Source organism: Zingiber officinale, chromosome 5B (assembly GCF_018446385.1).
Source record: "Zingiber officinale cultivar Zhangliang chromosome 5B, Zo_v1.1, whole genome shotgun sequence".
NCBI classification, from domain to species: domain Eukaryota; kingdom Viridiplantae; phylum Streptophyta; class Magnoliopsida; order Zingiberales; family Zingiberaceae; genus Zingiber; species Zingiber officinale.
In genome coordinates this window covers 3963436-3987750 of record NC_055995.1, presented here as the reverse complement: position 1 = coordinate 3987750, position 24315 = coordinate 3963436, and the positions used below count along the sequence as shown (strand labels likewise).

The window sequence follows — 24315 nt, the reverse complement described above, 5'->3', positions numbered from 1 at the left end:
AGGATCCGCTTTTTTTTGGTAATCTAGTATACAACACTTAGAAAACATACTTCATTTTATATTGTTTACATGGTAATTAACACTCATTAATCACAGACATGTATACTAGATATCTTTGTAATTATAATTATGTAATAATTCTCTTTTTGGAACTTGATCCCATTAAATATTTGTCTGCTCACTCATCGGACCAAGTGATGTCATAAACCCCCACGTCGGTATCGATTCCCAGCGCCGCCCACACCGCCGGCGAACCGTCCACTACGTTGTTGGGGCAGGGCGGCTGGAAGTCGTGGTCGTCGTCGCACCCATTCACAGAGTCGCACTCGTCCACCACCTTCGCCACCACGCTCCTACCGTTCCCGTTGATCCTGATCATCTTGTGGCAGCGGCTGCCGCCGTGGTACCACCCCGTCGACAGCGCCACCACCATGTCCTTGTCGCTGTGGTACTGGCCGTCACACTCCGAGGGGGCGCCGCCGTCGCAGTTCTCCTGGAAGCAGTTGACGGTCAACTGAGCGCGAGTGCTGCTGGAGACGGGCGGCGAGCAGCGATACTGCGGGTAGGATTTGCCAGGCTGGCAGCAGTCGGAGTCGAATCCGGGGTCGCAGTGTCCGGACTTTCCGGGTAGGTAACCGCTGGCGTGGCAGGCTCCGATCAGCGGGCGGTAGGAGGCGGCTGGATGGACGAGCACTAAGGCTGCAACGAGCAACATGGTGATGAGTGGAAACAGAGGAGAAGCAGAAGAAGCCATTGCTGTCTGTTTGCTTAATTCCTTATTTCTGGCTTAAATTGATTAAATGGATGCTGAATGATAGATTAGATGAAGGATTGGGAATATATAGCTTCACTGATTCAATCTTATACGTTAACTAAATATCAGAATTGAAAGCGTACGTAGTAGTTTTCCTTTTTTTTTCTTCTCTCTAAAAAAATAGATGCATGGATATATGGCGTACGTAGTCGAATGACAAAAATGTATAGCCCCCCAGAAGATTATTATAGCTTGGTCTTCATTGAGCCACCAATCTTTCATTTACTCGGCCTACATAATTTATGGTTTTCTTAAAAGGAAGTTGGAAGAAAGAAAAACATACAATGTTTCTTGATACGACGATGAAGATGGCTCCTGATGCGGTGATAAGGAGGAGCCCATCTTGTGGAAGGTAATTGTCACGGTGGAAGGTCAAAGTCAAGGTGCTCAATGCTCCTATGTCATTGACCGGTCGTGCGAGTGAGTTGCCCGATTGGGAAAAAGAAGGTCCGACCCAACATCACTCGTGACTTGGCCACACGCCGAACACCCGACGCTCAACAAAGGGACAAACGTCAGGTATATGTAGAAGCGGGCCGAGCGGCTACCTCGCTCAGCCTTACAATCAATAGGCGGAATAGCCGAGCAAATCACCCGGAACATCGATATTACGGTCGAGCGGCCTTCCTGCTTGGTATGGGGATACACTCAGCAACCAGGCAGTGGAAATAACGACCGAACGACTATCTCGCTTGGCCAGGTAGTGAGCGCATCAGCCGAATAGATAGAGGAAATCCAAGCCGAGCGGTCGTCCCGCTCGACCCAGTAAACGACACAGACATTAACTGGCGAGATCATCGTGGAAGCTAGTGTCGCCGATAGATGGCATGGTCGGCGGCATGGTCAGGCAGGAGATCGTACGACAGAAGCTTTTACTGTCACTTCAGAAATATGCTTGGATCGTTAAGGTATTGTGTTAGGAACACTTTACTGACATGTCTTTTCATAGAAAGCTTTGAGAAGTGTGTATGCCTTAGGAAGCGTGCATGTGTGGTACATAAGCTCTATATAAAGGGGGGTCTAAGCTTTAGCGGAGGTATATATGCACATATTACTATTGCCGCTACTATTCACTTGCTTTCCTTCTTGCTCTGCTGCTTCCACATTGCCGGTGACTAACTTGAGCATCGGAGGGCCAACGCCGGGGACCCCTTCCTTGGCCCGGCACTGACGTAGTTGTGGTTGCAAGTTCGAGCGGAGTCTACACGCGATCAACAGGAGCGCCACATCCCCAACATCCGTTGTCTCGACTTTTGGATAGGATTAACTCCTAAAAGTGGATCAAAGTAGTGAAAATTAGTTGACATGGTGGATAAAGTCAATAGGAGGTCAAAGGTACTAGTAACAAATATGGGTTTCCCTATTGGATCACACAACCAGTCAGACATCTAGCTCGATCAAATTTAGCATAGCAACTTGGGACCAACAAGGTATCATCGTCGGTAAACAGTGAATTCTCTGATCCGTGGCTTGTCCCGATCGGGTTTTAGGGCCGACCGGGCTCAATGTTCCTTTGCTCAATTCTAGAGATAGGTCGAGTGAGCGCCGAGTCAAGTGTTGCATCTCATAAGATCGAGCAGGCGTCCTCCCGACTGGTCAATGGCTGATTGGCTTACTAAAGAATTTGTACACTCGTCTTATCGTACTCTTTTGAAAGTTTGTGCCACCAACAACAAATAATGTCCAGCAAGTAAATAGTACTTTAGAAGCTTCTAGTATGTTACATCAGAGATTTGCGTGTTTACTTAAGGAAATGTGTCAGAGACACTTTTTGACTTGCCTTTTCTTAGAACGTTTTGGAAATTAAAATATAGACATGCTTTGGGATGTGTGCACAGATACTACAGCGACATTATAAAAGGAGGTCTCCCTTCACAGGCAAAGGTAGGTGATGCTTCATTATTCTACATGTCCTCTGCTATTGTTCATTTCTACTATTCTTCTCCACTGAACTAAGGACTGACTTAAGCATCAGAAGACCAACATTGAGGATCCCTTCCCTGGATCGGCACTAATGCTCCCGGTTTGGTAGAATAGCATGAAGTCTTCTTTCAGTCAACACCAGAGCCATGTACCTAGTTAGCCGTTCTTTCAACTTTCAGACAGTATCAATTTTAAATGTAACAATTAAGCAACAACAGGGAGATATCTAAATTTTCTAATTCTATTATTTGGCTTATGGTCATCTTAAAGGGAGGTTGGAAGAAAGAAAGATATACCAAGATTCTAAATGGAACCAGCGACAAGAGGAAGACATCTAAATTTATTATTTAGCCACCTATAATTATTGCAGCTGGAAGAAGAAAGAGCCCACTTCCACTTGAAAAAAAATTAAAAAAAATAAATAAATCTGCCACATTAGCGCCGCAGACTATTGATTACCATTGGGAGGGAGGTAAAATGGGGAAGTCTAAGTGACAAATGCCTGAGTGAGGGTACAAAGACAATAAAACCCTCTACTGAATTTTAACCCACCCAACCACTAGAAGCTTATCCCTAACATTTACCACTTAATCATGCCTCCAAGGGCAACCCACTTTCACTTGAAGTCATATAGCACTATAACTCATTGAAATTTATTATTAAACTATTATATATAGAGAGCTAAATTGATAAACACTGTAAATTGAAGACATAATGCACTGTAAATGATTCCAAATAATACAAAAAGGCTTATTTATAAAATTTGACAGGTATAAAGTCATATATAGAGTAGATTTGGCCAATTGCTATATAGCCTCTTAAGACATTAACAACATATATATAAGCGATCAACGTTGAATGACTTAAGAGGATCTATGAAATACAACAATGGGTCAATTTTAAAATTTATATAGTTTAGATTCATATAGTAATTTTAGTTAAAATAATTACATGGTCTTTTAGGACGAAATAGCATGTGCAAAATGACTCAAAGACTCTAGAGAATAAAACAATGGAATAATCAACTTTGAAAATTGAACAATGTAAGCTCATGTAACAATTTTGATTAAAGTTACAACATGACCTTCTAGAACTCAGACAACAGTCCTAATGACATATAACCACTCTAGAGAATCTAAGGAAAATAACAACTTTAAAATTTATGTAGTTTATATTGACATAGTAATTTTGTTCAAAATTATTATATGGAGCTAAATTGATCAAAATTGAAAACCAAAGATACATGAAGACCTCATAGGTTGTAGGGAACACAACAAATAAGCTATTTTGAAGTTTAGATAGTTTAGGATCATATAGTAGTTGTGACCTTTGCATGGCCTTCTATGACTTAAATAACAATTATAACAAAATAGAATGACTTAATAAACTTCTTAGAGCACTACAAATAGTTTATTTTTGAATATAGTGTTCGTGCAATCAACCCCTGGTCAAGGTTGACCAAGTTGATCAAGTTTGAGTTGACTTAAGTTGGGATTTTGATGTTAATCAATATGTTAGTTCATCGAAATGTCAAGTAGATTAAAGTTGATCAGATACTTGACAGTCAATCAATACATTAGTTGGTTGAGAAGAATTCAAGTAAATTAAGGTTTATCGGATAATTGACGAGATGAAAAGACTAAGTGGGTCATTGTTGATCAAACACTTGATGATCGAAAGTCCAACATGGAATTGACAAAAGAAAAAAGTACAAATGAGTCACGGTTAATTGGATATTTGGTCGTCAAAAGTCTAACAGGGAGTTGACATGAGTCATGAAATTTCGGCAGGTCAACGTTGACCGGATGTTAGGTAATGGGAAAGTCCTGATAGGTCAACATTGATCGGATGTTAGGCTCTTAGTAGGTCAAGGTTGACCATATATTGGCAAAGGAAGTCTTGTTAGGTTGAGGTCAACTAGATATCGGACAAAACGAGAATTCAGCTTTGATAAAGCTGAAACAAATCTATTAGTCGATTGACATAGCGTATCGATTGACCAATGGACGTAAAACCTCCAAAATCTTAGAATTTTAGTAGTGTTGCTACAGTGTTGCTGTAGTATGATTCCACTAAATCGTGGACATTGTTTTGCTATAATAGTGCTACAGTAACAGTCGATCAGTTGATTGATGACTTTAAAAATTGACCAAAAATTTTAAAATTTGATTGTTTGACTCGACTAATGACATCATTCGACTGATAGTTGATATCAATCGACTAATGTTGATCCGAACCAATGGAAGTAAGTCAATTTGATTGTTCAACTCGATTGATGACATCAATCAACTGATGACATCAATCGATTGATGACAACAATAGACTGATGGAAGCATATCAATTCGATTGATTGCTATTAATCAATTGCTCGATGAATTAGTCAACTGGTGCTTGACTTATCGACAAAATTAGATAAAATTCAGAAAGTTCAGAGATCGTTCAATGGCAGAAACAATGTCAAAAACCATATTAATTGATTGATGGGCAAAATCAATCAAAAATCAACTTTGACCTAAAGGCTTTAAAAGAGAGGTTTTGAGAAGATTTTCAAGGCCAGTTTTTGAGGGTTTGAGGACAAAATGTTACTGCATTACCAAACCAGCAAGAGACAATTCCAAGCAACAAGAGCATACAAAGTAAAATCTCTCAAATTGTAAAGTGTTTTACTTTGATTTGTATTTGTTTCTTTATTTTGTTTTGTATTTGTTTCTTTATTTTGTTTTGTTTTGTATTTCTTGTAAACAATAGGCGTTGTAAGAGGCTTCTCCACCTCTGGAAGGTATTCGAGAAAGAAAAGATTTAGTGATTATAACTCGCTAGGACTAGACCTTATATTAGTCGCCTGAAGAGGTGAATTCTAAGTAAAATCTTAGTGTTATGCATGTGGCGTCGAATTTGATTCAAGTTTTCTACTGTGCACTCAAATGACGAGCATGCAATCAAGAAGAACGATTGAAACTATTCGTGTACCTCTAACTCGCACCGTTCCTAACATATAGAGTAGCGTAAGTTCATATAATATTTTTTGCTTACAATTGTTATATGAATCTAAAAGGCCCAAAATTGAAAAATAATGACATGAAAGGATTGGATCAATGTTAAGGACCATGAATGAGTGTTTACTTGTGAAATTTGATAAATATGAGCCTATGCTGCAATTTTACCAAAAGTGCAACTTGATCCAATTAAACATTATTCTTCTCACTCATCGGACCAAGTGATGTCATAAACCCCCACGTCGGTATCGACTCCCAGCGCCGCCCACACTGCCGGCGAAGCGTCCAACACGTTGTTGGGGCAGGGCGGCTGGAAGTCGTGCTCGTCGTCGCACCCATTCACAGAGTAACACTCGTCCACCACCTTCGCCCCCATGCTCCGTCAAAAATTTACTTAGTTTGACAATTCTATCATAAGTGGAGGACATTTTTCTTAATTTTATTGAGATTTAATCTTTTACCAATTGTAATAATATCTATTTTGTAATAGCTAACTTAATTTATACCATGCCTTGGGAGCTTTTATAAGGAGATCAAATCCTCTGGTCTATAAAAAGGTGGATCAGGGGATGAACTATTTGTAATTACGATTAGATTGTGATTATGATCCGGCCGTAATTGATTGTAATATTTTCTTGGGTTTATCGTCTTTTAAATTATAGTTTAAATCGGAACGGATAGCCAGAGACCGCCCAGAGACCATTGACTGTGGACAAGTGGTCAGACTCCCAGACACCGAGTGGATGGTAACCTCTGGGTGGCTTCAACCATCCACCCAATCTAATTAAAGTATAACATAAGGAACAATAAACCTAAAAACCAACGATCACAATTAATTGACCACGATCTCATTATAATTACAAATGGTTCTATCTATTACTCCGCTGTTTTTTAGTGGAATCTGGCCTTGTAAGTTTAGTTGTGCAACTTATTCTAGGACTGGTAAGAAATTAAAGTAAAAAATTTATCCTGAAAAAAAAAAAGTTGCGTGAGAGAAGGGGTTTCATTGGAAATTACAAACAAAGGTTTAACATACTTCATTTATATTATAAACATGGGTAATTAACACCGATTAATCACGTACATGTGTAAGTATAACTATGTATGATATATCTGCGAAATTATAATTATATAATATTTCTTTTTTCTCTTTGGAACTTGATCCAATTAAATATTTGTCTTCTCACTCATCGGACCAAGTGATGTCATAAACCCCCACGTCGGTATCGACTCCCAGCGCCGCCCACACCGCCGGCGAACCGTCCACTACGTTGTTGGGGCAGGGCGGCTGGAAGTCGTGGCCGTCGTCGCACCCATTCACAGAGTCGCACTCGTCCACCACCTTCGCCACCACGCTCCTACCGTTCCCGTTGATCCTGATCATCTTGTGGCAGCGGCTGCCGCCGTGGTACCACCCCGTCGACAGCGCCACCACCATGTCCTTGTCGCTGTGGTACTGGCCGTCGCACTCCGAGGGGGCGCCGCCGTCGCAGTTCTCCTGGAAGCAGTTGACGGTCAACTGAGCGCGAGTGCTGCTGGAGACGGGCGGCGAGCAGCGATACTGCGGGTAGGATTTGCCAGGCTGGCAGCAGTCGGAGTCGAATCCGGGGTCGCAGTGTCCGGACTTTCCGGGGAGGTAGCCGCTGGCGTGGCAGGCTCCGATAAGCGGGCGGTGGGAGGCGGCTGGATTGACGAGCACTAAAGCTGCAACGAGCAACATGGTGATGAGTTGAAACAGAGGAGAAGCCATTGCTGTCTGTTTGCTTAATTCCTTATTTCCGGCTTAAATTGATTAAATGGATGCTGAATGATAGATTAGATGAAGGATTGGGTATATATAGCTTCACTGATTACATCTTGTACCTTAACTAAATATCAGAATTGAAAGCGTACGTAGTGGTTTTCCTCTGTTTTTTCCTTCTCTCTAAACAAATACAGGCATGGATATACAGCGTACGTAGTCGAATGACGGAAATTTATAGTCCCCCAAAAGATTATAGCTTGGTCTTCATTGAGCCACCAATCTTTCATATACTTGGCCTACATAATTTATGGTCATCTTAAAAGGAAGTTGGAAGAAAGAACAACATACAATGATTCTTGATGCGACGACGAAGATGAGCCCACTAAAAATGGGTCAAAGCGGTAAATATCGACTGACGTGACGGATAAAGTTAATAAGAGGTCAAAAGTACCGGTAACAACTATGCGTTTCTCGATTGGATTACACGGTCGGTCGGACATGAATGTCTGATCGGACATCTAGCTCGGTTGAATTTAGCACAACTTGGGACTAGCAAGCTATTCTCGTCGATAAATAGTGAATTTTCCGATCTGTGGCTGGTGTTGATTGGACTTAGGGCCGACCGGACTCAATGTTCCTTTGCTCAGTTCTAAAAATAGGTCGAGTGAGCGTCGAGTCAAGTGCTGCACCCTATAAGATCTAAGGGGCACCCTCCCAACCGGTCAGAGGCCGATTGGCTTACAGAAGAACCCGTACACCAATCTTATTGTACTCTTTTAGAAGTTTTGTGCGACCGATAACAAAGAATCTCCAGCAAGAAAATAGTACTTTAGAAGTTTCTAGTCTGTCACATTAGATATTTACGTGTTCGTTTAAAGAAATGTGTTAGAGATATTTTTTTAACTTGTCTTTTCCTAAAATGCTTTGAAAAATGTGCACATATTTTGGGATGCATGTACAAACGCTACAGTGATACTAGAAAAGGGGATCTCCATTCACATGTCGAGATGGACGATGTTTCATTATTCTACATGCTTTTTGTTACTGCTCATTTCTACTATTCTTTTCCACTGAACCGAGAACTGACATAAGCGTGGAAGGGTCAACGCTAGGGATTCTTTCCCTGGCCTTATACTAACGCTCCCGATTTTATAGACAACGCGGAGTCTTCTTTTAGTCAACACCAGAACTACATATCTAGCTAGCTGTCTTTTCAATTTTTGGATAGGATTAATTCTAAATGGAACAACTAAGCAACAACAGGAAGATATCTAAATTTTCTAATTTTATTATTTAGCTTATGGTCATCTTAAGAAAGAAAGATATATAATGATTCTAAATGGAACAACCAACCAGAGGAAGATATCTAAATTTTCTAAATCTATTATTTAGCCACATATAATTCTTGTAGCTGAAAGAAGAAAGAGCCCACTTCCACTTGAAAAATTGGAACCGTCGCATTATCGCTCAAACTTCCGATTGTTGGAGATTTGTGAATGGAGAAGAGGTGGAAAAGACATGAAGTTTCATTGTGAATGAGACTTAGGTAAATAAGTTGGTTTATATTGATTCATATGCATTGAGGATATAAACAAATGCATGGGGAGAGACTCTCTCTCATACGTGGGTGCGTAGGGGGGGTGCAAATCCATAGTCCGGATTGCATTGAACTATGTTGACTCATTTGCGGGCACGACTTGCGCGTGTTAAATGCCGGACCGGTCAGGATAGAATTCGCCCAAGCAAAACAACTATCAATTTGTCACGTAAACCTTTTTGTTGCTTGTGTAACGGATGCATTAAAGAAAGATAAATGCAGCCGAGTGAAGTGTTGGCATTACGCAGATGACAAATAATGATCATTAAACGATCATTAACATTGCCTATTGGTCTGAGCTCCTATATAAGAAGGTTGCAACCATAGGAAAAATGTTACGCACATAGAAAAGCAGCAAAATCTCTCCACCTACGTTCCCTCCTCCTCTGTCGTACAACTTTTGCTCAGCGGAGTGCCCATGATAGTTCGGATACCACTTAGTTTGCCGTGATCACCAGTGCTTGGTGGGAATCTCGGTTAGCCGTTGTATCCTGGGAAACAGATGACCCAAGAAAGCCTCGAAGTACAGCAGAAGGTGGGACGAATCTGTTTCAAGGAAACTATGTTCATCGTAGACCTCAGTTCACTCATTCGACCGCATTCTAGGCTTCGCCTGGCCGATCACTTTCCTATGTTGTTTGCCCGCTCGGTCACTCAGCTTCTAACTCACTCGGCAGAAGCCTTCGACTCGCTCGGTCGACCACTTCGCTCAATCGGACTCTTCGCTCGGTCGCCCTCTAACTCGCCCGGTAGGTTAGCTCGCTCGGCCTCTTCGCCCGACCGGCCTCCAGTTCGCTCGGTCAACTCGCTCGGTCTCTTTATCCGCTCGCTCGACTTGTCTGCTTCGCCTGACCAGCCTCTCGATCGACTTGTCTGCTTCGCCCGACCTTCAACTCGCTCAGTCTATCTCTCGACTAACCTACGTTCCCTCCTCCTCTGTCGTACAACTTTTGCTCGGCGGAGTGCCCATGATAGTTCGGATACCACTTAGTTTGCCGTGATCACCAGTGCTTGGTGGGAATCTCGGTTAGCCGTTGTATCCTGGAAAATAGATGACCCAAGAAAGCCTTGAAGTACAACCGAAGGTGGGACGAATTTGTTTCAAGGAAACTATGTTCATCGCAGACCTCAGTTCACTCGTTCAGCCGCATTCTATGCTTCGCCTGGCCGATCGCTTTCCTATGTTGTTCGCCCGCCCGGTCGCTTAGCTTCCAACTCACTCGGAAGAAGCCTTCGACTTGCTCGGTCGACCACTTCGCTCAATCGGACTCTTCGCTTGGTCGGCCTTAAGCTTCGCTCGGTCATCCTCTAACTCGCCCGGTAGGTTAGCTCGCTCGGCCTCTTCGCCCGGCCAGCCTCTAGTTCGCTTGGTCAACTCGCTCGGTCTCTTTATCCGCTCGCTTGGCTTGTCTGCTTCGCCCGACCAGCCTCTCGATCGGCCTGTCTGCTTCGCCCAACCTTCAACTCGCTCAGTGTATCTCCCGACTGACCTTGATCTCGCTCAACACTCGATCGCCAAGCTTGCTCGGTCTATCTGCCCGACCGACTTTGATCTCGCTCGGCACTTGATCGCCAAGGTGTTCGACTGACCTTCAACTCGCTCGATCTCTCTGCTCACTCAACCGGCTATAAGCTCACTCGGTCACTACGCTCGGCCAGTCTCAAGCTTGCTCGGGAGCTAGCCCGCTCGACCACTATGTAGCCTTCATTCGACACTTGGCAGATATCAGCTTCAGCTAGCAGCCTGAGATTATCAGCTCAGATCATTTCAATAGATAAGTTGAATTTATTTCATGTAATTTAAATTCAACTAAGTCCCCGAAAATCTCCAGCAACAGATTGTTCTTCCAACAATGATTATCATTAGGAGGGAGAGAGGTAAAGTGAAGTCCAAGTGGCAAATGTCTCGTATGGGGTGATGAAACTCTCTACTAAATTTTAATCCATGTTAGGATGTATACTAAAAGTCTAGCTTTTTGTATAAATATTTATTTTGAAATGAGAATAATATTGGTCAAATGTCTGCATTTAGTTAAATACAGTTGTCCATTTAATTTATATTGTAGATAACATGGTGTGTGGTGTCACACAGAAGATCGTGTTATTAGTTCCTTATAAATTATAAATAAATAGCTCACAACCAAGATGGATTGGGACAAACCATTGGAATGATTGTAGTGTAATTTGGTATTAGTTTATCTTGACTATAAAATTAACTAGTACACTATGTGTGTATTGAGCAGGACCATTTGAAGTTGTTTCTTTTTATACTGACTGCATAAAAGAACAGAACATCTGTTATTATGGATGTGCGTACTCTTAATCCTGATATAATAACAAGTACATATACTTAGTATTTATTTCTTTAATTTATCAATGGGTGAGATTTATTCGTTAAATTAATAGGTCCGATAAATTGGGAAAAATATTATTTATATGGTGTGTTGTTGATTATAGAAGGAAACTGTGTCCTAGTTATCTAGGTTGATGATGCCCCCTTGAGGAGCTCATAAGGATTGTCATGTAACCCTATAGATGGACTTAGTCCGACATGACAATAAAGTTGAGTGATATTACTCTTGGAGCTATATATTAATTAAGTGAGTTGTAAGTAACTCATTTAATTAATGGACATTCGATATTTTAAACACAGGGAGATTAACACACTCATGATAAGAAGGAGCCCATAAATGTAATATGGGATTGGTGCAGTAGTTCAATAATAACTTTTTAGTGGTATGAGTTATTATTGATGAACTTGAGTTGGGTGTTCGGGTCGAACACAGGAAGCTCAAGGCCATCATGAGGCCAAAACCAATTCCTCCTCTCGTTCCCTGTTGTAGCCTCTATATATAAAGCCTCGCATTCACCCAAACCCATCTTTTAGTCCATGATAGGGCCGACCAAGAACATCTTGGTGTCCAAGATGTGGCTGGCCAAGCCAATCTTGGTGTCCAAGATGTGGCCGGCCAAGCCTTGCTTGGTGCCCAAACAAGGGGCCGACCACATAAGAATTAAAAAAGAGTTTTAATGTTTAAAATCTTTCCTTTTATAGCTATCTACAAAGGGATTTAAAAGAGAGATTTTAATTTTAAAACTTTCCTTTTTTGGACCGACCATAATAGGAATAAAAGGGAGTTTTTGTTTTGTTAAAATCTTTCCTTTTATAGCTATCCACAAAGGAATTTAAAAGAGAGATTTTAATTTTAAAAACTTTCCTTTTATAGCCATCCATGAAGGGATTTAAAAGAGAAATTTTATTTTAAAATCTTTCCTTGTATAACTATCCACAAAAGGATTTAAAAGAGATATTTTAATTTTAAAATTTCCTTCTTTGTTGCCCAATGAAGGGCTAGTCACAATAGGATTAAAAAGGAAGTTTTAAGTTTTGTTATTAAAACTTTCTTTTTTAGCAATCACCAAGGATTATAAAAGAGAGGTAGAGGGTGCCTCAAAAACAACCTAACCTTTTCCTCCTCTTCTATTCCCTTGGTGGTCGTCCCCTCCTCTCCCTTTTCTCTCTTTGTTTTCTTCCCTTAGGGCCGGCGACATCCATCTACTTCTTCTTCCCTTTCTTCTTCCTAGGGTCGGTGCTCATCTCTTTTATGGTGGTCACGGCTCGAAGGAAAAGAAGAAGAAGAGAAGAAGCACTTGGTGGCTAGTTGCTTGGAGGGGAAGAAGAAGAGAAGGAGGTTTCCTATTATAGCATCCCTTTGGTGACCGAGACTTTTAGAAGCAAAGGAGAGGTTTGGGTGGTGTTGTCTTGGTAGATCATCGCCCACACGACGTCCAAGAGGAGAGGAATACAACAGAAGATCAAGATGTCTTTAAGCTACAAAAAAAGATATAACTAGTTATTTATTTCCACTGCGTAATTAGTTTGTGTTCTTTGTATGGATCCTGAAATACCAACATAAGAGGCTATCGATTTTGTGTTTCGATTGTGGTCTCTATAATTAAATCTAGGGTTTATTGTAAGGAGTTTAAATATTCAATTTCTTTGAAAGACTTTGTCTTAGAAGTGATGGATGATCTCATACCCAAGAAGGCGAGTGTCTCGCTATGTTTAACCTGGAAGTCAATCCTTGAAATAGATATTTAATCAACTTCTGTAATATGATTTAATTTTAAAGAACACATGAGTTAAACTTGAATTAATAATGTTAAGCATCGTTTGCAATCGAAGTTTAACTTCTATAGAACACATGGGTTGCTAGGAAAAATTCTGTGCTTATACAAATTTTTGTACAGTGAAATTAGAACGAAATTTCAAATAGCACCAAACAATCCACCCAACCACTACACCCTTATCCCTAACCCTTATCACTTAATCATACCTCGAAGGGCAACCCAATTCCACTTGAAGTCATATAGCACTATAACTCATTGAAATTTATTATTAAACTATTATATATATAGAGCTAAATTGATTAACACTTTAAATTGAAGACATAATGCACTGTAAATGATTCCAAATAATTCAAAAATGCTTATTTATAAAATTTGGCAGGTATATATATATAATTGCTATATAGCCTCTTAAGACATTAACAACATATATAAGTGATCAACGTTGAATGATTTAAGAGGCTCTATGAAATACAACAAAGGGGTCAATTTTAAAATTTATGTAGTTTAGATTCATATAATAATTTTGGTTAAAATAATTATACGGTCTTTTAGGACGAAATAGCATGTGCAAAATGACTCAAAGACTCTAGAGATTACAACAAAGGAATAATCAACTTTGAAAATTGAACAATGTAAGCTCATGTAACAATTTTGATTAAAGTTACAACATGACCTTCTAGAACTCAGACAACAGTCGGATGACATATCTACTCTAGAGGCTCTAAGGAAAATAACAACTTTGAAATTTAAGTAATTTATATTGATATAGTAATTTTGTTCAAAATTATTATATGGAGCTAAATTGATCAAAATTGAAAACCAAAGATACATGAAGACCTACCTCATAGGTTGTAGGAAACACAACAAATAAGCTATTTTGAAGTTTAGATAGTTTAGGGTCATATAGTAGTTGTTGTTGGAGCAATCTAGGTGTCCTAGATTTTGATGTTTGAGTAAATGTTTAAGTTATGTTTATTGTTGTATTTGATATGCATTGTGAGTATGTAGGATAAAGGTACAACAAGAAAAGTCCAAGTGTGATCTTGGCAGAGAAAAATCCAAGAGAAGTCTGACGGTGTAAGTCCAAGTATATAGTCTTGACAATGTAAGTCCAAGTGTGACTTGACAATAGTTGAAGCCCTGGAGGTGAGGAGCATCTTCTCAAAGGTAGACTCGACAACTAGGACAAGGCCGAAGAAAGCTCTAGAAGGCAAGGTGTGAAGGATGGGGAGGCATCCGAGGGATGCAAGGCTGATGGACGAGGTTAGAAGTCTAGGTCTAGGTTAGTCGGGCAAGGACGAGTGCTGAGTGAATGTACTCAGGGGCTCAAAACCCTAGGGTTAGGGTTTTACCAGTCGACTGGTAACTGGACCAGTCGACTGGGCCAGGGCATATAATATTTCTGTGTCTGATGGTTGCGAAAATAGTAAACTGTTATTATAGCAAGTTACTATAGCAGTCGACTGGTACTTCCATCAGTCTATTGGTATCGAGTCGTTGGCATGTAACAGTCGAATTCCACAAACGACCAGTTGACTGGTGATTTTACCAGGTGACTGGTGGCGGAAAACACAGCTAGGTGTTTCATCTCGAGCTCTATTTAAGAGAGCTCGGGGTGCTTGGCTAAGGTTGACAAAATTAGTGATGGTTAACCCTAATTAGAGTCTCCAAGTGCTCAAGTGATCTAGTGTGGTCTTGTGCGAGTTGTGGTAAGGTTTCTCCACCCACAAGGAGCTACACGAACTAGCCGGAGTTTATCGGGGATTGATCTACCGACGAATTGAGATTTCGTCCACCTTATGGACATATCGTACAGTGGAAACCCTAATCTCCAAACCACGTTAAACGAACATGTATTGGTTTATTTTCTTGTTTATTATTTTATAGAGTTAGCTTTCCTTTTGTTTGTTAGTATTTTTGTTTATGCTGCGTCAAGGTCCCAACAATTGGTATCAAAGCTTGGTTGCTCTTTTTTGGACTAATCGCCAAAGGAGCAACTGCTATAAAAGAAGATGGAGTCGGAGAGACCTCTCGGATGGGACATCGGATCCCACTTCTATATGAGCATGAAGACTTCGACTATTGGAAGTCGTGCTTGGAGACATGGTTCCAAATGGATTGAAACCATTGGATGGCATTGAAGGAGTCATTCAAGACTCCAACCAATAAGAAGGAAAAATACCTCCGACCTCAGTATTGGACCAAGGAGCAAAGGGAGCAATCAGAGACGGACAAGGAGGTAGCTAGAATTTTAATTAATTTATTATCTCCTAATATGATATTGAATATAGGTGAGCACAAGAGTGCTCATGAGCTTTGGAGTAAGGTGATTGCGCTCCATGAAGATACTACACAACTCTAAGGAGTAGAGGAATCCAAGGAGAAGGGTTCATTGGTCTAAGGGAATGACCAATAGGATATTGACACGTGCTCAACATTCGAGGAGGAGAAGGAAGATGAGAAGGTATCATCCACATCTTCAAGGGAGAAAGAAGTGAAACCGTCCACATCTTCAAGTAAAGAGGAAGAAGAGTAATCTAAGGAAGAAGAGATCTTGGAAGCTTAATCCTCCACCTCAACTACCAAGAAGAACACAAAGGACCACATCAAATGCTTTGAGTGTGGCAAGATGGGGCACTACAAGACTAGGTATCCTTCACTCAAAAGGCAAAGGAGGTAATCTCTAAATCCATTAAAGTTACTTTAAGAACTAACATGAGTTGTAGAGATTAAGTCAAGAAGAAGAAGCACATTAGGTGTTTCATATGTGATGAGTGGGGATCTTACCACACGAAGTGCCCAAGGAGAGGAGAGCTCAAGAAATTGGTGCACTTGAAGAAATGGGAAAAGAAGAGGAACTCAAGTCAAGTAGGAGCTTCAAAGGTAAAAGGGAAGGTAATCCTATTTTAAAATTTAATCCAAGTTCAAATTCCTTCATGCTTGTTAGGAATATTGAAAATTATGTACCCAACATAATTATGAATTTAGGTACAATGATAGGAATAGAGTTAACACAATAGATAACTCTAGGAAATCATGTAAGGTTAGACCTAACAAGAAACAACCTACCTTGCCTAAGGAGAGGAAGGTGGTTGAAAACCTAGGCATTAATCCTAAGAAGAGGAGACATATGCCTAGGGAGGTGGGTAGGTCTCGAAATGTCCAAGGTGGACAAGTTGACTCTAGGGTTAGAATCCTAGAGTTGGAAAATCAAGTCTTGAAGTCAAGGCTTGAGGAAATGGAGAAAGTCCTAGATAAGTTTATTATTGGACATAAAGGACTTGATATGTGTTTGGGTGGTTAAAGACCCAAAAATATCAAATTGAGTCCCTCCAAGGCCAAGAGGAGGTCAGGTGCTAGGATGATACATGACAATGGCAAGGAAGGAATGACCAAGGGCAAGGGAGAATCATCCAAGGTCCGTTATAAGAAATATACAAGGGTTGCATATGATTATGAAAAGGATGAGGTATCCAAAGTTAAGAAGAAGAAGTCTTCTAAGGTACACCATGTGGGTGTAGCCAAGGTAGATGAGTCACCTAGGGAGCTGATTAAGATTAAGATTCCTAAAGTTAGGAAGAGCTTCTGGGACCTATGGTAGATGGGTTATCAAATGTTTCAAGTGGTTAGGAGACGGACTTAAGTCTCTAACCTAATGAGTTGGCACAATTGGGATGATATCATGCATGGAAATATGAATTGGGTTCATATTGCATGAAAATTAGCTTTTGATGTATAGATGTCATATAAACTAATGCTAGGAATGCATTATGGTTTAGTATGAGAAGATACATCAAGAGGAAGCCAAAACTGAGACTTTAGTCAAAGTTCAATTGAGCAATTTAGTTAATTTTGGATTTAATGTCAATCTTGAGATCTGTAATAGATATATTTTTGTATATATTTTTTCCAAGTAGACATTGGTAAAACAAACTTTTCCACAAAATTTGAAATTTTTAGAGATTTGTGGAATTTCTTGTACATTTATGAAGTTGGGTCAGAAATATTATTTTTAACTGAAATAGTGTACTAGTTGACTGATACAGTTACTAGTCGACTGGTAACACTGTTTACAAGCATAAAATATCTTTGTAAGCTCATTTTGAAGAGGTAGTCGACTAAGATTAATGGCAGTCGACTGATATAGTCTAAAAATGTGTTTTAGCACTAGGAAATGATCAAAAGGATGATGAATATGTATATAATCTTATAGGGGATTAATACATGATGTTTATGGTTATTAAAAGTTAAAGAGTCTAATAATTGAGATATTGTAGGAGCTTTTTTTTTTATGTATGACAAAGTGGGAGAAGTGTTGAGTTTAAGTAGAAAATCTACACACCCTTGTAAGAAAACCCAGGGAGCCTAGGGTTAGGTTCCATGACTTATGCATGATTAGATATGCATGTTTATTTGTATTATTATTGTATTTATGTTTCCCTAACTTGAATGGGTTGTCAAACATCAAAAAGGGGAAGATTGTTGAAGTAATCTAGGTACTTAGGTTTTAATGTTTGGGCAAAGGTTTAAGTTAGATTTATTATTATATTTGATATGTATTATGAGTGTACATGATACAGGTACAACAAGAAAAGTCCAAGTGTGATCTTGGCGGTGTAAGTCGAAGTATGTAGTCTTGGTATCGTAAGTCAAAGTGTGACTTGGTAATAGTTGAAGTCTTGGATGTGAGGAGCCTCTTGGCAAGGGAAGACTCGACAGCTAGGACAAGGACGAAGGAAACTCCAGAAGGCAAGGCGTGAAGGATGAGGAGTCGCCCAAGGGACGCGAGGCTGATGGAGGAGACTAGAAGGCTAGGTCTAGGTTGGTCGGGTAAGGATGAGTGCTAAGTCAATGTACTCGGGAGGGTCAAAAACCCTAGGATTAGGGTTATACCAGTCAACTGATAACTAGACTAGTAGACTGGGCCAGGGCACAAAATATTTCTGTGTCTAACGGTTGTGAAAACAGTAAACTGGTACTATAGCAAGTTACTATAGCAGTCAACTGATACTTCAATCAGTCGACTGGTACTTCTATCAGTCGACTAGTATCAAGCCGTTGGTATATAATGGTTGAATTCCATATAGGACTAGTCGACTGGTGATTTTACAAGTCGACTGGTGACAGGAAACACAACTAGGTGTTTTATCTCGAGCTCTATTTAAGAGAACTCGGGGTGCTTGACTAAGGTTGATAAAATTAGTGGTGATTAACCCTAATTAGAGTCTCCAAGTACTCAAGTGATCTAGTGTGGTCTTGTGTGAGTTGTGGTGAGGTTTCTCCACCCACAAGAAGCTACGCGAGCTAGTCGAAGTTTGTCGGGGATTGATCCACTAGCGGATTGAGGTTTCGTCCATCTTACGGACACACGGTGGAGTAGGAGCCCTAATCTTCGAACCACGTTAAACGAACGTGTATTGGTTTGCTTTCTTGTTTATTATTTTCTAGAGTTAGCTTTCCTTTTGTTTGTTAGTATTTTTATTTCTACTGCGACTAACAATTGTTGGAAGCTATTCACCCCCTTCTAGCGGGCGTTAAAGACCCAACAGTTGTGACATTTACAAGGTCTTCTATGACTTAAACAACAATTCTAACAAAATGGAATGACTTAATAAACTTCTTAGAGTGCTACAAATAGTTTATTTTTGAATATAGTGTTCGTGCAATCAACCCTTGGTCAAGGTAGATCAAGTTGACCAAGCTTGAGTTGACTTAAGTTGAGATTTTGATGTTGGTTAGTTCATCGAAATGTCAAGTAAGTTAAAGTTGACCGGATACTTGACAGTCAATCAATATGTTGGTTAAGAAGGATTCAAGTAGATTAGGGTTTATCAAATACTTAAGGAGATGAAAATACCAAGTGGGTCATGGTTGACTGGCCACTTGAAGATCGAAGGTCCAACATGGAGTTGACACAAGAAAAAAGTGCAAGTGGTCACGATTAATTGGTGGCAGTCCAACAGGGAGTTGACATGAGTTGTGAAGTTTTGACAGGTCAAAGTTGACTGTATATTAGGCAACGGAAAAGTCCCGATAGGTCAAGATTGTATTGGGGTTGCAAGGTTGCAAACATAGTCCCATATTGAAAACACATGGAAAAGATCATGGGTTTATAAGAGAAAGATATCTCCATTGGCATGAGGCCTTTTGGGTAGAGCCCAAGAGCAAAACCATGAGGGCTTAGGCCCAAAGTGGACAATATCATGTCATTGTGGAGATATCTAAATTCTTTTCGATCCAACAAGTGGTATCAGAGCCCGGATTGCCAGAAGGTTTAATCGCCGACTGTGCACAAGAGCTATGGTCTGATTGAACCATGTGAGTACAATATTGACCTCGAACAAAGAAAGTGGGGGCTCCTATGTTCGGATCAAGAGGACCAAACACCAGGCAGGAAGTCCTAGTAGGTCAGGTGGACCGAGGGGCAGGAAGTCCTAGTTGCGGCTAGGCAAGGAAGTCCTAGTAGGTCAGGTGGACCGAGGGGCAGGAAGTCCTAGTTGCGGCTAGGCAAGGAAGTCCTAGTAGGTCGGGTAGACCGAGGGGCAGGAAGACCTGGTGGGTCAAGGATCGGACGTGGGAAGCCCATGGTCCTTTGTTTGAGGGGGGGATTGTTGGGGTTGCAAGGTTGCAAACATAGTCTCATATTGAAAACACATGGAAAAGATCATGGGTTTATAAGAGAAAGATATCTCCATTGGCATGAGGCCTTTTGGGTATAGCCCAAGAGCAAAACCATGAGGGCTTAGGCCCAAAGTGGACAATATCATGTCATTGTGGAGATATCTAAATTCTTTTCGATCCAACAGATTGATCATATGTTAGGCAAAGAGAAGTCTCGATAGGTCAAAGTTGACCAGATATTGAGTAAAAGAAGTTTTGGTAGGTTGATGTCAACTGCATACCGGACATGACAAGAATTCAGCTTTTATAAAGCTGAAACAAAGGTATTAGTTGATTGAAAGGGTGTATCGATCGACCAATGGACATAAAACCTCCAAAATCTTAGAATTATAGCAGTGCTACTACAGTGTTGCTACAGTGCTACTACAATAAATCATGGACATTGTTTTGCTATAGTGATTTGCTATAATCGTGCTACAGTAACAGTCGATTGATGACTTTAAAAATTGACCAAAAGTTTTAAAATTCGAATGTTCAACTCGACTAATGACATCATTCGACTGATAGTTGATATCAGTCGATTGATGTTGATCAAAACCGAACAGAAGCAAGTCAATTTGATTGTTTGACTCAATTGATGACATCAATCAATTGATGGTTGATATCAATCGACTGATATTGATCAATAATTGAACAGAAGTATGTCAATTCGACTGATCACTATTAATCAATTGCTCGTATGAATCAGTCAACTGATGCTTGAATTATCAATTGACTAATGAGTAAAATCAATCAACTGATAAGTGAAAATCAACTTTGACCTAAAGGCTTTAAGAGAAAGGTTAAAATGAGCTGAGCCTTTAAAATAATTGTTCAAGCTTGACTTAGTTTATTTTTTATAAACTTAGGTTTGTTTGAAGTTTGGCTTGAGTTTGATTCATTTAGATGTTATCGAACTCTAAATTCAAGCTTGACTTAAACTTGGTTCGTTAATGGACTCAAGCTTGTTTGTTTAGTTTAATGAGCTATTCAAGCTTATTTATTTAATTGATTTTGTGTCTATTAAATGAATATAAATAAATTCTTATCAAGCTAAACACTAAACTTATTTATGAATGCTTGATTTATTTACAGCCCTACGTATAAGTTAAGTTGTGCAACTTATATTCTAGTAGCATAGAACTAAGAAATTAAAGTAAAAAATTTATCCTTACAACAACAAAAAAAAAAAAAAAAAAAGTTACGTGATAGAGAAGGGGTTTCATTGGAAATTACAAATAAAGATTTAACAAACTTCATTTATATTATAAACATGGGTAATTAACATCCATTGATCACATACATGTATATGTATTACTATGTATCTACGTAATTATGATTATATAATATTTCTTTTTCCTCTTCGGAAATTGACCCAATTAAATATTTATCTCCTCACTCATCGGACCAAGTGATGTCATAAACCCCCACGTCTGTATCGATTCCCAGCGCCGCCCACACCGCCGGCGAACCGTCCACCACGTTGTTGGGGCAGGGCGGCTGGAAGTCGTGGTCATCGTCGCACCCATTCACAGAGTCGCACTCGTCCACAACCTTCGCCACCACGCTCCTCCCATTCCCGTTGATCCTGATCATTTTGTGGCAACGGCTGCCGCCGTGGTACCACCCCGTCGACAACGCCACCACCATGTCCTTGTCGCTGTGGTACTGGCCGTCGCACTCCGAGGGGGCACCTCCATCGCAGTTCTCCTCGAAGCAGTTGACGGTCAACTGGGCGCGGGTATGGCCGGAGACGGGCGGCGAGCAGCGATACTGCGGGTAGGATTTGCCAGGCTGGCAGCAGTCGGAGTCGAATCCGGGGTCGCAGTGGCCAGACTTTCCCGGGAGGTAGCCGCTGGCTTGACATCCTCCAATGAGTGGGCGGTGGGAGGCGGCTGGATGGACGAGCACTAAAGCTGCAACGAGTAACATGGTGATGAGTGGAAACAGAGGAGAATCAGAAGAAGCCATTGCTGTCTCTTTGCTCAATTCCTTATTTCTGGCTTAAATTGATTAAATGGATGAAGAATGATAGATTTAATGAAGGATTGGGTATATATATATAGCTTCACTGATTCCATCTTATACATTAAATAAATATCATAATTCAAAGCGTACGTAGTAGTGTCCTCTGTTTTCCTCCTCACCCTTAAAAAAAAAAGTCATGGATAGCGTACGGAGTTGAATAGCCAGTTAACTTCCCCACCGCAACCTGTTTGTAGGGCTCTAAACTGGTCGGGTCGAGTTGAGCTTTGGGGTATTCAATTTTATTTGATAAGTTAACCGAGCCGAGTTGATCTGAGTTTAAAATATATCAAGTTTTTGAAATGATTGTTCAAACTTGGTTTGATTTATTTTTTATGAGAGTTTATTTGAAGCTTGACTTGAGCTTAATTTGTTTAGATGTTATCGAGTTCTCAATTCAAGCTTTGCTTGAGTTTGGTTTGAACTTGATTTATTTAGATATTATCGAGCACCCAATTAATTTGATTGTTTAAAACTTTTAGGCTACGTTTGGTAGAGTGTAATCTGCCTTATAATATAATCAGGATTACATTACAAGGCTGATTATTTTGTTTGATTTGATTTTAAACTTGTAATGTAATATAATCTGGATTACAAAAGGGGGGGTGAAGTTTTGTAATCTGGATTACAAAGCAAATACTATGTAATCCGATTACATTACGAGGACACCGTTTAACCAAAATTTAAATGCCGAATATACCCTTAGTCCACCGTTAGCCGCCGTCGGCCGTCGCCTGCTGCCCTGTAAAATATCAAAAAAATGACGAATAATGATAAGGGAATTTTTCGAAAATTTTGGAAATTTTTCGAAACTCGTATGAACGAGTTTACGGGGATAAAAATAGGGTCCCGGGAAAGCCTGTTTAGGATAGTCATTTAAGCGAGGAAAAGTTGGATTTATTTTTCCTTTTCTATTTCTTTTCCTTATTCTTCTTCCCCGCTGTTTCCTACCCTCGACGCTGAACCCGTGCCATTCCTTCTTCTTCTCCGCGCGCCCGACGCCGATCTGCCCTAACCGCAATCGAGCGGTTTCTTCTTCCTCACGTACAAAGCCGTGGCCAAGGAAGCCTTCATTCCCTAGGTGCCGACGCCGCCGACGCCCTCTCCGATCTCCTCTGTGCCCGCTACTGAGACTCCTCAACCGAGCTCCCACCGTGCCCTAGCCCCTCTCAGCGGATAGCCGGCTGGCTGCCAACGCTCGAAGCTATTGATGCCAGTGATCGAGGGCAAGCCACTGCCGATTTGCAGCCTTTGCCCTAGCCGACGCCACCACCGCTCCTCCTCCTCAGCCCTAGCGCCAGTCACCGTTTTGTTCCTCTGTGCTTGTGCCCTAGCTAGCCTCACTGTGCCGCCTCACCTCTGCTTCTGCCGGTTTCCCGATTATTACTGATCATCTTCCCTGGCTGACGACATGAGCACGAAGTCATTTAGCAGTGATCTTGGAGGTAGAAGATCTATTTGATTTCTAGTCATCTTCTTACTTGATTCTTTCCTTGATTTGATTGATTCCAGTGGGTTGTGATGTTTGGTGGATTTAGAAATTTAGGTGTTGTGGGTTGTTCCTGGTTCCGGCAGCAACTCCATCTAGCTACTCTCTTTGATTTCAGTAGCAAGAACGACTGAGAGGTTGAGGTAAGATGAGTAAATTTTGTTCTTGAATCAGGTTATTGTTGGTTTTGGATATTCTGTTCTTGATCCGAACAGTGTAGTTTGTTCCTAGCTATGGGTTGGTTCGTTTGTGATATGAAATTTGTGCTTGTTTTCCAGCAGCAATTACTTCATTTGGCAACAAGTTGTCCGACGGTGGAACACCTGCTGAGGATTCGGATTTAGGTAAGGTTGTAGTGTTTTGGGGCTTAATTCTAGTAAGAATTGTTTGTGCTAACTGGGGTTGTTTGTAGTAACTTTACAGTAGCACAATTCCTAGATCTTCAGCAAGAGCTACCTCCGGATAGCCATTTATTCCTCGACAGCAATACCACGATCAAAGTTGGGTTGAATTTGGTATGAGTTAGATTCTGGGTTAGGTTTATGTGATTGTTGATTAGAGTTTTTGTAACGCCCGCCCCTCCTGCTAGTAGGGCGGGGTTACTTGCAAGGGTTAAACATACATGCATATTAAAACTTCTTTTTAATATAAAACAACGGAAGTACTTATTTTTTTTTATATTCTTTTAATGAACGAGGTCACGATGTCAAATTCTATCATAAACCTGAATAAGTATCATGAAATCATGCGAAACATTAACATAAATAAATTTAGTTCATGTCAACATAAAATAACATAAGTAGGTCTTTTTTTTCTTAGCCGAGTCACCACCACACACATCTCTTGCCTCTCCTGCGGCTCCCCTAGTTTATCCATTCTTTGCCTTTATTTGTGGTACAAGGAAAGTAAGCTATAAGCACACAGGTTTAGTAAGAT

At 40.5% G+C, this 24315-nt stretch overlaps 3 protein-coding genes across 3 annotated transcripts; all 3 read right to left on the bottom strand.

Annotated features, from left to right (window-relative positions):
- Window positions 1–9: 9 nt before the first annotated feature.
- Window positions 10–796, bottom strand: LOC121983937 (putative ripening-related protein 4). Its single transcript, XM_042536643.1, has one exon. The coding sequence runs from the start codon at window positions 752–754 to the stop codon at window positions 179–181; it is 576 nt and encodes a 191-aa protein (XP_042392577.1). The 5' UTR covers window positions 755–796; the 3' UTR covers window positions 10–178.
- Window positions 797–6867: 6071 nt separating this feature from the next.
- LOC121987210 (putative ripening-related protein 4) lies at window positions 6868–7525 on the bottom strand. Its single transcript, XM_042541105.1, has one exon. The coding sequence runs from the start codon at window positions 7481–7483 to the stop codon at window positions 6917–6919; it is 567 nt and encodes a 188-aa protein (XP_042397039.1). The 5' UTR covers window positions 7484–7525; the 3' UTR covers window positions 6868–6916.
- A 13689-nt stretch (window positions 7526–21214) lies between these two features.
- On the bottom strand, window positions 21215–21878 carry LOC121987209 (putative ripening-related protein 1). The gene has a single exon (XM_042541104.1). The coding sequence runs from the start codon at window positions 21834–21836 to the stop codon at window positions 21261–21263; it is 576 nt and encodes a 191-aa protein (XP_042397038.1). The 5' UTR covers window positions 21837–21878; the 3' UTR covers window positions 21215–21260.
- Window positions 21879–24315: the final 2437 nt, after the last annotated feature.

What these genes read in the sequence shown, in the direction of transcription:
- LOC121983937 (XM_042536643.1), bottom strand. Translation starts at nt 754, where the DNA reads ATGGCTTCTTCTGCTTCTCCTCTGTTTCCACTCATCACCATGTTGCTC.
- LOC121987210 (XM_042541105.1), bottom strand. Translation starts at nt 7,483, where the DNA reads ATGGCTTCTCCTCTGTTTCAACTCATCACCATGTTGCTCGTTGCAGCT.
- LOC121987209 (XM_042541104.1), bottom strand. Translation starts at nt 21,836, where the DNA reads ATGGCTTCTTCTGATTCTCCTCTGTTTCCACTCATCACCATGTTACTC.